This window comes from Seriola dumerili, unplaced genomic scaffold (genome assembly GCF_002260705.1).
Source record: "Seriola dumerili isolate Sdu_G_001 unplaced genomic scaffold, Sdu_1.0 BDQW01000017.1, whole genome shotgun sequence".
In the NCBI taxonomy this organism is placed as follows: domain Eukaryota; kingdom Metazoa; phylum Chordata; class Actinopteri; order Carangiformes; family Carangidae; genus Seriola; species Seriola dumerili.
In genome coordinates this window covers 5,426,490-5,441,325 of record NW_019174272.1, presented here as the reverse complement: position 1 = coordinate 5,441,325, position 14,836 = coordinate 5,426,490, and the positions used below count along the sequence as shown (strand labels likewise).

General features: G+C 43.5%; 1 protein-coding gene across 1 annotated transcript in view; it reads left to right on the top strand.

The window, feature by feature from the left end:
* hectd4 (HECT domain E3 ubiquitin protein ligase 4) overlaps positions 1-11,851 on the top strand; it is a 35,711-nt gene extending 23,860 nt beyond the window's left edge. Inside the window, exons 51-76 of the mRNA XM_022753028.1 lie at positions 55-191; positions 292-418; positions 1,142-1,279; positions 1,402-1,538; positions 1,633-1,793; positions 1,889-2,070; positions 2,169-2,374; positions 2,481-2,611; positions 2,724-2,929; positions 3,046-3,225; positions 3,750-5,149; positions 5,242-5,449; positions 5,536-5,759; positions 5,875-6,020; positions 6,129-6,232; positions 6,674-6,797; positions 7,218-7,408; positions 7,598-7,744; positions 7,959-8,078; positions 8,218-8,373; positions 8,486-8,589; positions 8,910-9,131; positions 9,252-9,418; positions 9,554-9,749; positions 10,019-10,241; positions 10,774-11,851. Of these exons, the coding sequence (XP_022608749.1) occupies positions 55-191; positions 292-418; positions 1,142-1,279; positions 1,402-1,538; positions 1,633-1,793; positions 1,889-2,070; positions 2,169-2,374; positions 2,481-2,611; positions 2,724-2,929; positions 3,046-3,225; positions 3,750-5,149; positions 5,242-5,449; positions 5,536-5,759; positions 5,875-6,020; positions 6,129-6,232; positions 6,674-6,797; positions 7,218-7,408; positions 7,598-7,744; positions 7,959-8,078; positions 8,218-8,373; positions 8,486-8,589; positions 8,910-9,131; positions 9,252-9,418; positions 9,554-9,749; positions 10,019-10,241; positions 10,774-10,910 (5,474 nt within the window). The 3' untranslated portion in view covers positions 10,911-11,851. The remainder of the gene's footprint in view (positions 1-54; positions 192-291; positions 419-1,141; positions 1,280-1,401; positions 1,539-1,632; positions 1,794-1,888; positions 2,071-2,168; positions 2,375-2,480; positions 2,612-2,723; positions 2,930-3,045; positions 3,226-3,749; positions 5,150-5,241; positions 5,450-5,535; positions 5,760-5,874; positions 6,021-6,128; positions 6,233-6,673; positions 6,798-7,217; positions 7,409-7,597; positions 7,745-7,958; positions 8,079-8,217; positions 8,374-8,485; positions 8,590-8,909; positions 9,132-9,251; positions 9,419-9,553; positions 9,750-10,018; positions 10,242-10,773) is intronic.
* The last annotated feature ends 2,985 nt before the right edge of the window (positions 11,852-14,836 follow it).

The window sequence follows — 14,836 nt, the reverse complement described above, 5'->3', positions numbered from 1 at the left end:
TTGGTAGTATGTGTGAAATCCGCATCTTGTGTTTGTCTTTTCCTCTTGGTACAGAGTACAACAGTGACCTGTCGTGCCATTACAAGGTGGAGCTGAGCTACGAGAACCTAGTCACCTCTGGGCCTGACTCACATCCTCCGCCTATTGCAGATGATGAAAGTGATGACGAGGATGATGACGATGTTCCGAGGGTGAGTAAGGACTCCACTTATCCACACTGTATCGAGAAAACATTGGTGTGCTTGTATATTTGATTTGATATGATTTATGTTGATTTGGGTTTGACATTAGGAGGACCATTATGCCCTGCTGGTCAAGGCCTGGGAGACCAAAGTGTTTCCGACCATTCGTAGGCGGTTCCGTAATGAAGCTGAAAGGAAATCTGGCCTGGATCAAATCAAAGGAGCTCTGCAGCTGGGTAAAGAATGAAAGAATATCATTAAAACATAGAACAAAAATATTGTATAACGCAGCAAATTACCATAACATAAAACATTTATTTTGCCAACATCATTTGATTAAGACAAGGAATAAACCGGTCAGCAGATCCACAAACTTCAAGGTTTTGTAAACAGGTGACGGCATGTCTGTGTCTGAATCTAATCATGAATATATCACAAACAGAATGAATGAAAGTGGATTGCTGGCACCTCTAAAAGCTGTGAAACTCTGAGTCAGAACATTGCTTGAGAGGAAAAAATGGAACAGAAAAGAAATGGAAAATATATTCTGTTGAAAGATGAATGTCTCTAATAATGAAGGTGCACTACACAACATACAAACAGGTGCTGTCGTAATATAATAAAAAATGAATGATCCTTTAATATATGAAAACAAGGTAGGAAAATCATAGTGCTACTGTGACATGAAATTAAGTGACAAAAGTTATTGCCTCCTTTATTAAATGAATGGCTGACTAAACCATACCCATTCTGAGCCTATGCATATTTTATACTAATGTTCAGTCTGAAAATTCTGCACAATTCTGGTTAATATAGGTTAATATATATATATATATATATATACACAGTGTGTGTGTATGTGTGTATATGTATATATATATATATATATATATATATATATATAAAATATAGGTTAAGCTTTAACAGTGTTTATCTCTGGTGTATTTGAATGGAAACAGGTATGGTGGACATTGCAAGACAGACAGTGGAGTTCCTTTATGAAGAGAATGGTGGCATCCCCCGTGACCTCTACCTCCCTACCATTGAGGATATCAAGGATGAGGCCAACAAGTTCACCATTGACAAAGTTCGCAAAGGTACCACCCACCTACATCACTATACAAGTTGAAATGATCTAACCTCAGGGAACATAAAGCACTGCATTAAAACTGATCTGCATTTTCGTTGACCTTGATGATAATCTGCTTTTTCAACACAGGCTTGACGGTGGTCATCCGCTGTCCTGACAGCAACAATACCAACAGCACTACGGGGGGAACAGCACTGCCCAAGTTTGCTATCCGGGGCATGTTGAAGACCTTTGGTTTGCATGGGGTGGTGCTCGATGTGGACTCTGTAAGTATAATACTTGTAAGTACAATACTTCAGTAGCTTCACAGTGACTTTATCAGTAAACCAACTTGTTTTGTGTGTATGTGTGTTTGTTCAGGTGAATGAACTTGTACAGGTGGAGACCTACCTGCGCAGTGAGGGTGTGCTGGTGAGGTACTGGTACCCCATTGAGATGCTGGAACGCCCACCTGCTGGATCTCGACGCACTGCGGCCAATGGTTTGGTCTCACTAGACAGTAGCAACATTCAGATTCATAGGTAACATATGAACTTAATGAGGATGATCATCATTTAATTTATAGGCATCCTGCTCTTGTGCTCAAAATCACATCTATTTTCCTGCTTTGCCTCAGGGAACTACTTCGCTGTGAGAGTGCGCTGGCTCGGTTATACTGCCGTATGGCCTTGCTCAACATCTTTGCCCCCAAGAATCCCCACACCTTCACTCGTCTCTTCCACATACCTGCTATCCGTGACATCACCTTGGAACACCTGCAGCTTCTGTCCAATCAGCTGCTGGCTCCACCCCTCCCTGGTGAGTTTAAATTATGAATAACTTGATTTTTCAAGTATGTGATGTAAATGCTCTGTTGTGTTTCTGTACTGAATGCTCTGATGTTGTTCTTCCTGCAGATGGCACTATCAGTTCAAGTTCTATCCTGCTGGCCCAGTCTGTGCTTCATAACCTCCAGGGTCAAAGCTGCTCTCCGACAGACCTGTTCTATCAGGGCAATGCTCAGCCCATCCGGGAGTGGTTGACAGTGGCCATCACCCGTGCCTTGCATCAAGGAGAGGAAAGCTTATTGGAGCTCACAAAACAGATCTGCTGCTTTCTACAGGTCAGCTCTGCCAATCAGTGCTATATTTAATGAACTCTCTGGATTCTCTCTCTCTGGACTTTGCAAAGCAGCTAAACGTCTCTCATAACTCTGTTCATTTTGACAGAACGCACCAGAGCAGTTCACATCTGAGGAGTTTCCTGTAACGGAGTCAAAGGTTAGCATGGATGTCAGCTTTCCAGGTGCTGCATTTGTGATCGTATCCTGCAAGGAGAGCCAGCTAGGTTGCCGCAAAGAGTGAGTTACTTTGCTCTATTACGCTTAAGCAATTAACGATGAATTTGGATTTCTTACCATCTTTTCCTTGTTACATTTTTAAATTTCTCTCCCACCTTTTCCACTCCATTAGCTCAAGCCTGTACAAGGCTCCCTGGGCCCGAGTCATGGTGTATGGTCTGGGTCACAAAGTGCGTAGAAATGGCCAACTAAATCTGATGGAGGCTGTGTGCTATCCTCTGGATGCTTCACCTACCAACACAGGCCTTACTCCCCCTCCCACCACCAACCAATACCCCTCTGTTATCATACCCACTGATAAAGTACACATCAAACTGGGTGAGTATCTAACTCTGAAAAGGAAATTCATACATACTGCTTCAAGTTTTCATCAAAAATAATCTGTTACAGGATGAAAAAAAAAGAAATTAAATATGTAATTTTCTTGATTACAGGGGTGTCGCCCCCTCCTGGTGCTGTACTGGTGCTGCACTCCTTGCCACTGGAGTTTCCTCTGGCCATGGCGTTTGCTGAACAGCTGTTGACGTGGAAGCTGGGAGAGGGCAGTGAACGGTCAGAGGATGAGCTGGACACGGTGCCCTCGTCTGTGCTGCTGCAGGTGGTAGAACTACTAGGTAGGTTGAACACCCCTTTTTGACCACATTCAACAAGTCTAATTTATTAACCTGTTAGTACGGTTGTGTACACATTAGGATAAATGTAACCAGAGTAAAATTCTGCTCACTCAAATTATTTGTTTGCAATTTTATAACTCTATTTTACATTTTGTTCTTGATTTTGTTTTTTTGGCCTTTGGGTATTATGTAAAGCTAAGATGGTGAAATTCTTCATAAACCCCTTTTGAGTTGAATGTTAAAAAAAACATGCCAGTAAAAACAAAGCGATACATAACCGCTTTAGACATGGGAAGATTTTTCACAACATCACTCCCCTAAGAAAAGAACCTCATACTTAAGAGGTCAAAAATGGCAATCTTAAATCATAAAATGCTCAGTTTGTGAGCTGCTTAAACCCAAATATTCATTATTCTTCACTGAATAGCTCCATGAGTCATAGAAGAACTTTGAAAGCTTGTGAGATAAATCATGCCAAACATGAATTAAGATTTCCCCGAATCCCATTGTTCCTATTGTTTTAGGTGGTTTGCTTTGGACCACTGATCTGGCTCCTTCCATCAAGGAACTCATCTTTCACTTGTTAGCTGAAGTCTTGCGGAAGATTCACCACTTGGAACAGCGCAAGAGCCCAGCTGGCCTTTCCAGCTCCATTGCTCTGCTGCTTAACCCCTGCCTCGCAGTGCTCATGGCCCTGCAGACTGAACTCCGAAAGCTCTACGACCGGGAGACTCAGGGATGGACTGCTGCGGGTGCTGGTGCAGGGGGGTCTTCGTCTGGAGGCATTTCATTGGCTCTGGGGGCAGAGCAGAGCCGGTTCTCCACCTACTTCCACGCTCTGATGGAGGTGTGTCTGGCTGTCGCTGAGGTGACACTCCCCCTGAATGTTGGTGGTTCTTCAGTGGGAGCCCTGTCTTCCACCAGCGCCCCCAACCTCAGTGACTCCTCATCATCGTCGTCATCATCCCCAGGTCAAACACCACAGAGCCCCAGTCTGCTCTCCAAACGTAAGAAGGTGAAGATGAAGCGTGAGAGAGCAGCGGCTGCAGTGGCAGCAGCAGTCTCTGGGAAACGGGGAAGTGGAGGTGCACGGTTGTCAGAGAGTGACAGTGCCCTGCTGAACATGGCGGGCAGTAAACCTGAGGACATGCTGTGGTTCCACCGCTGCCTCACTCTCCTGATGATCCTACGACATCTTGCCAATAAGGACCCGCAGGGTTTAAGTGTGACCAGTGATGCAGTGACAGATGCCTGCCAGGCCCTGGTGGGGCCTACTGCCCACAGTCGCCTGCTGGTGCTCTCAGGTATCCCCACGCACCTGGAGGAGGTGGTGGTTCGAAATGCCATCCGCAGAGCCTGCAACGCACACGGAGGCCTCTTCAAAGATGAAGTCTTCATCCCTCTGCAGGAAGAGGACCCCAAGAAGCCAAAAGCTGGAGCCGGGGTTTCCAGCCCTCAGGATGGCAAAGCAGGCCCTGAACCTGAGCGCCCTTTCCCTAACAACGGAGGTCCCGAGAGTCCTGACAGCTCCAGCAGCGTGACTCCAGCTCTGAGTGTGAGCGCTTCAGCTTCTACCAGCCAGACCTCCATCTGTAGCTCCTCTCAGGGAGTCTCCCGCACTGCCAGTGAACTTTCTGTCGATCAGGAGCTGTTAGCTGTTCAACCTCTCACGCCTGCTGCTGCAGGTTCAGCCGTTACATACCCACAACAGGGCCCCCAAGACCCCCAGACTGTTTCTAGTCAGGAGAGTCTAGATACCTCCTTGTGTAGTACAGGAAGCCTGGGGAGTCTCGGCAGCTTGGGGGAGCCTCTCGACAGTGCAGATACACCATCAGTGTCGGATGGGGGCTCCGTGCACACAGTCACCTCACTGGAGAGCAATGCAGTCATGGCTAGGCCCATCAAGGGTTATGCTGTCATTGAGGTGGGTTAATTAAGAGCACATTAATAGAATTAAGCGGTTTGATTTTGTTTTGTTCTGAGGAAATACATCTATCTTTGTTTTCCTAATTATAGGTTCGTTCTCGGGCCAAAGTGGAAAAAATCCGTGCCAGTCTTTTCAACAGCAGCGACCTGATTGGTTTGTCCAGTCTGGAAGGTGAAGAGGAGCTAATGGAATTGACCAATGAGGAGATCCTCACAGCCTCCAGTGTTAACCAAAGCCTGTTTGACACACAGGGAAGCTCCGCCCTTGAAGACTACTTCCTGGACAAATCAGTCAGAGGTTGGTGTTTGATTAGATATTTTTTGCTTTTGCACAGTGACAGTTCTGACAGAATAAAATCTTAAATCTTATCTCCATGTTTTAAGGTGACAAGCTTGTGCCTGGAGCACGAGATGTCCTCACAGATATTTTTAAGAGCTGTGTGCACTCGGAGCAGATGCTCAGCCTCACACCGGCCAAGCCGGTTAAAGTGTCTGACATTTACCTCAGCAAAGAGCAGATCAACTCTCAGACGCCTGGCAACCTTCTGCATACTTTCTTCACGAATGTTCGTCCTCCCAAGAAAGTACTTGAAGACCAACTTACTCAGGTACTACTGCGATGTACAGTAGTGGGGGAGTTGTTTCAACTAACACAAACACATTGTTAACACTTTATACTATATGTACATTCAGTTGTGTCACAATAATTTGTTTTTTATTCAGATTCTAAGAAAGTATGGTACTCCCAAGCCCAATAAGAACAAGTACAGTAAGGCAGGAAAAGAGCAACATCAAGGGAAGGTTGTGAGCACCAAGAGGCCCATCACCAAACCTCCCACCAAGGAAAAGTCTGTGCTCAACAGTGTCAGGTTAGTCATTTCCCACAGAACACTTTGAAACACAAGCACAAGTTTAGGTATATTTACACTTGGACGCAGTAATGAAATTTAACTTTTGTGGTTTCTTGCCTGTGCCAGGACTGCGCTGAGTGAGAAGAAGACAGTTCTGAAGCCAAAGTCTCCTGAGAAGTCCAGACCTGACGAGAAAGATGTGGAAAAGTCTCCTGCTAAAAAAACTGAAGGTTTGTAGTAGTCACACTTTGACTACACACATCAAAGTTCAAGACAGCGGGTTTAACATAGTGTTTGCAAAATGTTCCTAGCAAAAGTTAAATCAATTAAAATTTTGCTTGAGAACTTGCTTAAGCTCTACTCCCCTCCCCTTGCTTAAATTAGGATTTAATATTAAGACAATTAGTCATTCTACTGATCCATCCACTGACAGAAAAGTGAGGGTTTTCTGCTTTTGTTTCTGCTTTGTTTTGTATTGTATAACTGGAAGTTAAATGCATCTTGGTATGTTTTTACTGTTGGCCGGGCAAAATTAGCGATATTTGAATTATGACTAAGATAAGATAAGGCACTACTGTGATGCTTTACTATCCCACTAGAATAAACCTGAGCCTTGAGTTTTTTAAACCCCGACCTGTGAGCTGCTTCACATACCACTTTGTTTTCTTTAGTCCCAGAGGAGAAGTACTTGACACTGGAAGGCTTCCATAAATTTGCTGTTGACCGTGCCAAGCAGGACATCCGCAGCGTCTGGAGGGCAATTTTGGCTTGTGGTTATGACCTCCACTTTGAAAGGTGAGAACAGGAGAGTCAGACTCCAATAACCAGCACTCGGACTACTGTAGCTCAAATACTGCCACATTTATACACTAGCTGTTGTGACAAAATGTGTCTCCTTTAAAGCTTTATCAAATTAAGTTTTGTAGTGATCTGATATTTGATTTATCAGACTTAATCACAAAGTAAGCGAATGCAGTTGTTTAAAATTGTATATATTGCTTATGTTTTTACCCAAGTCCTCTTTTAACAACCATTATATAACCTGCATCACAGCATTCCTGTAATTGTCTCCTATAATATGTTGCATAGTGTCCTATAGTGTGGATGGAAGCTGTATATAAGACACTCTGTTTACCTTTTCAACATACTAGAGGATATAAATATGTGGGTAAGAGTGACACCTCTGTATTTAACAGCAGCTGTCCTCTTTACTAGGTGCACCTGTATAGACACTCGTCACGCCCAGAAGGCCTGTAGGAAGTGGAGCTTGGAAATGGATGTGGCATTGGTCCAATACATCAACAGGCTGTGCCGTCACCTGGCTATTACACCAGCCAGACTACACCCCCATGAAGTCTACCTGGACACCAGTGATACCGCTGATCCCCGTGTGGCTAGCCTGCTCAGTAAGAAACCTGCCCGCGCAGTAAAGCATGACTGTACGCTCACTCACAAGAGATTCAAGTCAACAAAGCCTCTTTTGAAGACACGATTTTTGTGAATCCATCGTACATATTTTCATCTATAATGTAATGTGCACAGTTCACACTCGCTCTGTTGTTGTCAGCTACAAATTACGTTTTGTGTGTTTTCAGACGTGCCTGTGGAGAGTCTGCGTTTGCGCTTCGCTCTGCTGCAGTCCCTCAACAACACCCTGGAGAGTTTCTTTCTGCCGCTGGTGGAGCTAAGACAGACGCATACCTATCAGAACAGCATTGCAGCACTGTTATGTGAGGCCAAAGGTGAGTAGGATCTCAGCACAGATCTAGAAGGTTAATGGGACAAAGTCAACTATGTGGGCCATGTTTTTGAGGTGTGACCGTATCAGTGTATTGACCAATTTAGGACACTCACTTTGTTAAAATTTAAATATCTGAAGTGGACTAAAACAATGTGAATCTGATCAGATCTAATCTTTATCACCCTTACCACTTCTTCTGTCCTCATTTGTAACAGGTCTAATCTTCTATGACACGAAGGTCACAGTAATGAACAGAGTACTGAACGCCACAGTACAGAGAACAGCTGACCACGCTGCTCCAGAGATTACACTGGATCCTCTCGAGATTGTGGGAGGTAGGCATTCCTTTCACTTGTTCCCCTTTTTTTTTTGTTTTGTTTGTTTTGTTTTTTGTTTTTTTCCCAATTTCATATCACTTGTACTGGTTCATTGCAAACATTCTTTCTGATTCTCTGGCCTGTTTCCGTCCTTCAGGTGAGATCAGATCTTCAGAGAACACGTATTTCTGCCAGGCAGCACGCCAGCTATCCTGCGTGCCGTCGTCCCAACTTTGTGTGAAACTGGCTAGTGGAGGGGACCCGACCTATGCCTTTAACATCCGCTTCACTGGAGAAGAAGTTCATGGCACAAGTTAGAATTTCTCCTTCACATCTTTTTCCGTACTCCCTTACAGTCCTTTACTTGTCAAAATGTTTGCTTTTTTTCAAACCTAACTGTAGCTGTGATGGATCTGTCTCTCCAGGTGGCTCCTTTAGACACTTCCTATGGCAGGTGTGTAAGGAGTTACAGAGTTCTGCTCTGTCTCTGCTGCTCCCCTGCCCCAGTGCTGCAGCCAACCGGAACAAGGTAACGTTTTTCAGTATCTGACATGTTTTCAGTTTGTCCTGTTTTTGACTCTTTTGTTCTTTAAAACAAGACATACACTGTGTATCCTGTAGTAATGATTGGCCTGATGCTGCCTGAAATCTCAATGTTTCCTCACAATTTTGAAACTTTACTATGAAATGTTCTGAGTTTCAGTGAGTTGAGTACAATCACAAAACTACAGATTATACTGTTAATATCAGAATCCTAAGAATACAGCCTTCCTAAGAATATTATCTGGCATAACAAAGTTAATCACAGGGGTTGTAGTGTGAATTATAGTTATTTTTTGCTCTCCTCAGGGGAAGTACATCCTGACACCATGCCCTATAAGCTACGCAGAGGAACAGTTGTTGCACTTCTTTGGTCAACTTCTGGGCATAGCCATCCGCGCAGACGTGCCGCTTCCTCTGGACCTGCTAGGCTCCTTTTGGAAGGGTCTGGTGGCCGAGTCTCTTGACCTGGAGCAGGACCTGCAGGAGGCTGACGTGCTCACCTACAACTACGTCAAAAAGTTTGAAAACGTAAGCGACAGCGCCATGCTCCTGATGTCGTCATGTCCCTGTCAGCAACTTGCTTGTTGATGTTAGGCTGCTTTCCCTGCTAAAACCATGCTGCAATAACATCTTCATTTGACACTGCAGGTAAGTGATGAGACAGAGCTGGAGGCCCTGTGTGCGGAGATCTCCTCCCAGCACCATTCAGGAGAAAGCCCGGACTCCCCCAGCCGGCCCTGCTGCACCTTTACCTACATCACTATGACTGGTGAGGAGGTGGAGCTTTGTCAGGGAGGCCGCAACCTCACTGTCAGGTACAGGAAACTTACTCATGTTTTTCTTGCCTGCAGATGTCTTCAAATAATTCGATGCAGCAAAACTGTATCTATCTACCCAGCACATTAGTCTGTTCTCATTCTGGATGTATTGTATTGCTTCTTTATGTTAAGCTGGGAGAATAAGGATGTGTATGCACGGGCGGTGCGGAGCCTTCGTCTCAGGGAGCTGCAGAACGTGGAGTGTATGACAGCAGTGCGTGCAGGGCTGGGCTCCATCATTCCCCTGCAGCTGCTCACCATGCTCAGCCCCCTGGAGATGGAGCTGCGCACCTGCGGCTTGCCTTACATCAACCTGGAGTTCCTCAAGGTAAAGATTACATTTGTGTGAAATCTGAATTAGAGAGCTGTGGTATAAAGGGAAAAGGTGAACGGAAAACAAAAGAACGGTGTCACAGTTGCTTCACCTCAATGCCAGGGTCCGGGAGTGTGGGGGTGAAGGGAGGAACTGACTGACTAACGTTAAAGTTAGTCAGTCGGTTAGACTTGTTCATTTCAGTACTATAAGATAATTTTCTTTTTTACAGGTTAGTATTATTAAAATCTGATTTCAGTGCACCCTACTCTCTCCCTCTGTAGGCTCACACCATGTATCAGGTGGGTCTGATGGAGACAGACCAGCACATCGAGTTCTTCTGGACCGCCCTGGAGATGTTCACTCAGGAGGAGCTCTGCAAGTTCATCAAATTTGCCTGCAACCAAGAGCGCATCCCGTTCACCTGCCCCTGCAAGGACGGGGGGCCCGACACTGCCCACGTTCCCCCCTACCCAATGAAGATCGCCCCTCCTGATGGAGCTGCAGGTAACGGCTTACGAGGTTCCAACAGCGCTGTGATTGGACACGAGGGCTGCTATCTCTGTGTGATGTTCTTCTTAGTGCTGTTGGTGCAGAAACTACTGATAGTGATTATCAAAGCAGCTCATGTTGTCTTGCAACCTTAGGCAGACTTTGAACATGTTGTTTGTCATGTTTTTGTAAATTAGTAGGTGTGTATCACGGAGATATACTCAGCAGTTCCATGTAGAAAGACACAATGTTAATTCTGATACCGTATGAGATCCTCACATTCGCAGAAGCGGGACCTATCTGAATTACTATTTTAAGTCACAGGCTAAATCAGTCTACTAGGGTTTACTACAGATAAGATAGCTTAACACTCTTACTCACTTTTATCACTAGACGAGCTTATTATCACTTGCTACACAGCCTTCTGGCCACATTCGGCAGAACCATGAAAAACTCCAGTGGTAAACGTGCATTACAAGACTCATTATGGAAGAGCAGCCCTCAGTGATTTTGTTGTAACACACCTTCCTGTTTTTCTGCTCTCCAGGTCAGCCAGACTCGCGCTACATTCGCGTGGAGACCTGTATGTTCATGGTGAAACTGCCCCAGTACACCTCTTTGGATGTGATGCTGGAGAAACTGCGATACGCCATCCACTACCGCGAGGATCCTCTCAGCGGCTAAGAAGACTTGACAACCCGACGTTCCCAAGCGTGTATACCTGCCCCCCACCCCCCACCCACCCACTCTTACTTTTGACCCCTTCCTCCCTTCACCCCCACACTCCCGGACCCTCCTCTAAAACAGACCTTTATGCTCTGCTGCTCCAAAAAAAACACAAATTTAATTCAACCTTTTTTTTAGGTGGCTATTAATGTTTTGCATGTTAATCCCTGCTTCTTCTTCTTTTTTTTAAATTGCAGTTTACATAAATACTACATCTCATGATTATGTTTGATGCATATTTTTTGAGGAATTCAGGGAAGATAATCTGAATTAACATTGACACAGATAACAAGTGTCTGTTATGGATGCACTGAATTTGAGGATGGCATTGAGGTGAAGCAACTGTGACACCGTTCTTTTGTTTTCCGTTCACCTTTTCCCTTCCCCTAACTTTAACCGAAGGTTCAACAAGGTTCAGTCAAGTTCTGTGAATTTAGCAACTTAACATGATGACTTCATATCAGCACTTTACAGTCGCAAGTTCAATTCATGATCGCTGAACTCTCAAGTGTGGTCTCAGCTAAACTAGCTCCTCTCTGAGTTGTTTCTGTAAAGGCAACAAACAAACTGTTATTCTCCTGTTGCTTAACCTAGCTGCCTCCCTCTGTCCCCCCCGTCTGTGGGGGTGATGTTCTGAAACATGCCTTTGCTGTACAGTAGGACCCTCTCTCTAGAGGGCGATGCTGGTTGGTGCGTGATAAGAAAAACCCAAATGATTTTCACAGAATTATCTGATGTTTGAGATGGAGGTACTACTACTACCAAAAAAAAAAGGAAATGTGTGATGCTGCCTATTTTTTGGCCATGACAGCTATGAGCAGGCAGAAGATATGAACAAGTGCTGTACAGGATATTATGTAGTTTACTGCCTGTTTTAAAAAAAAAAAAAAAAAAAAAAAAAAAATATGAACTGCTAATGGACAAACTAACTTATGCCTATATAAACTGAATACATTTTATTCAAGTCTCTGAAGAGAGGGTATTTAAGTCATGTAAAAAAAAGTCATATTAATCTATTTGTTTATGAAATTGCTCTTTGATTTTTCGATATCCAAGTAGCTGTGGACGCATGGTAGGTCAGGTAGATTGGACGATAAGAGAGGCCTGCTGGTTCTGATAAACTTACACTTCAGGTTTGTGAAACCAGTGTCGCTTTGTGAAAATGGGAAGGAGACGATGTTCTCATGAGCTGCTCTCCCACGTTGTTTGTGTGCTACTGCTACTGAATGTGCAACAAATCCCACCCCCCACCCCTTGATTCCCCAACATACACAATCTACACACATACACCGGGGAAGGGGCGGTGGATTATCTTGAGTTCTGCCTTTTCATAGTTTTCTTTAATGAAAGATGAACAGGATTCTGCTGTTTTTTTAATTTTACCCATAACCAAATGTTTAGCTTTGTAAAAATTAAATAGAAAAAAAAATGTAAATAGACTGAAGTTATGTTTGATGGCAGTTTTTATTAATTGCTAATTCACTTCACCTTATAATTTCTGTTTTTTGTTTGCACTACTCTTCCAAGAAAAGATTCTAAAATGAGCAAACTAGGTGATGTCTGTTGGATATCCAGTTTGTTGTGTTGTTATTTTTTATGAATTTTGGAAATACCAGTAATCTTATCACCTTTGTCTTGTACTCAGATGGAATCAATTTCTTCTACTCATGGTGAAACATGTTTTCTTGTGTGAGTAAAATCGCCATTTTACTTGGATAGAACTGAAAAACAACAGAATTGATATTTGACGCATATTGGGTTGTTGAATTGCTTGCGAGTTTTGGTTTTGGTTCAGTTCTTTTGAAGGGTGATATACCGCTGCTAACAGGGATGCTCTCTCTTCTACTTCCTCCTCTGGCGGGGGAGTAGATAAGGTTAGAAAAAGGACATATCCATACAAAGAGGTGTTGCGATAAAACGTGTGCTGTACATTTACTTGATATTTATTACAATTATTTATGGTTGCATTAACTTAACTTTTACTGTCTTACCTCTGCACATCAGAAACTTAACATATCTAAAATGGATTATACAGATGTAAAGAATCAGATGGCATTTGAGATTTCTGTGTCACAATAAAGAAATGTCTTCATGTACAAACACTGTTTGACTGTCCCGCTTTATGTATTTCACATATTGCTCAGATAAACATTCAAAGTGGTTGGGAAAACATGTCTCATAAACTGATGTTTTCTACTCCAAAATCCACCCCAAAATGGGCCATTTGACCGTTGACATGGGCGGGCGGACTTGCCTGCTACATGTCCACACAGACAATGAATGTTTATCATGACGAATGATGCCTGTGAAACATGTTTTGTCTCCTTTAGGACACGATCTTTATGTAAGGCCCCACAACCAACTCTGGTTACATCACCACTGGCTGTAAACCAGACACCTTTTCAAAGCAGCAAGTGCTGGGCCAGGCCAGTTCTAGCTGGATCTCTAGTCACTGCTCACTGAGTCACACTATCCCTTCAGCTCCATTATGTGCTATATTCAAAGGGAACTATGTACAGCCGTAGGAGTAGTGTTTAAAGCAGACTGTATATAAATAGGTTTAAACAGTTTTGTCAGCAGAAATTCGATGTATTTGATATTTATGTGTTACACCGCAAACTCAGTTTATATGAGTTATGTATTGTGTGTATGGCTCCCCCAGCTGAACTATACTGTGGAGCACCGGTGGTGTGTCACTCAGAACAGTGTGGCTCATGTACAGTGGATGAGTTTTCTCAGAAAATTATTTAGTAATAATAAAAACATCAGTCTAACACCTCATATTTTATTTGAAGTAAGATTTCTCATTTGTAACACCAAGTCTACGACACTAGCCAGGAGGAATTCTCGGAATGTCTCCAGCATGTTGACTAGTCAGTTTCCAAAGAACCAGTCATCTGTCCCTCACATACAGCTGTCCCCCCTCTTTCTTTCTGACATAAGGACCCTCCACCCCTAAGTCTGTGACCACCAGACCAATGTGCAGCTTGGAAAAGTGCCACATCCCTAATGATCCAGCCAATTGAGCGCTCCAGACATTGCAGTGTATTCAGAAGGCATGGATACGTCTGCTGTGGTCATGCGACATGCGACTGACCCATTAACAGCTTCTTTAGCAACCCGAAGGTCTTAAAGTCAGTGAAGCCACTCGACTTGGCTGGAATACAGTGCTGTGTAACGTAATCCTCACTCTAGAAGTAGTGCAAGACATGGACACATGCTCTCTGTGTTGACTGAATTCACTTACTGCTGTATGAAAAATTAGAGGTCAAATTCAAAACTTTATGATTTACTCATTCATAGTCAGTCATAAAGGATCACAGCTGCTCAGGGATGTAATTGTGAGTGCGTCGTGCCTGCCAAAGCACTCCCCTAAGGTGTGAGGAACTTGAACAAATTGTTGTACAATGAATAATTTAATGGTATGGAAGAGATTGTTATTAAGATGGAGCTCAAATAATAACTTCACATAAGCACTGTTTAAACATCCCTTTATCAGAAGTTATGCCAAAGGGCTTCACATAGCAAATGCAATACTTATATATATATGGCATGTAGACATATAGAATGCACATCTTATATACTGAAGTACTTTTCTTTTGATGTGTGTTTTCAAGGCTGCAATTTATTAACATTTCTAAAATCGGTTTGGAGAGTGGTCGACCTTGATATGTCTGGTTATTAAAGACAGAGTATAAAGATATACTATATACTGTAAATATCATCCTGGCCGATTTATCACTTACAATAGGAGGCAAACATGAGCCAGAAGTCCATTCATGATATTCTGTATGATACTTCATGTGAATAAGTGGTTCGATCTGTAATTTTACACACCATCTGCAGCCAGGAATGACACAGGAAAATGATTCTTCAGGCAGAAT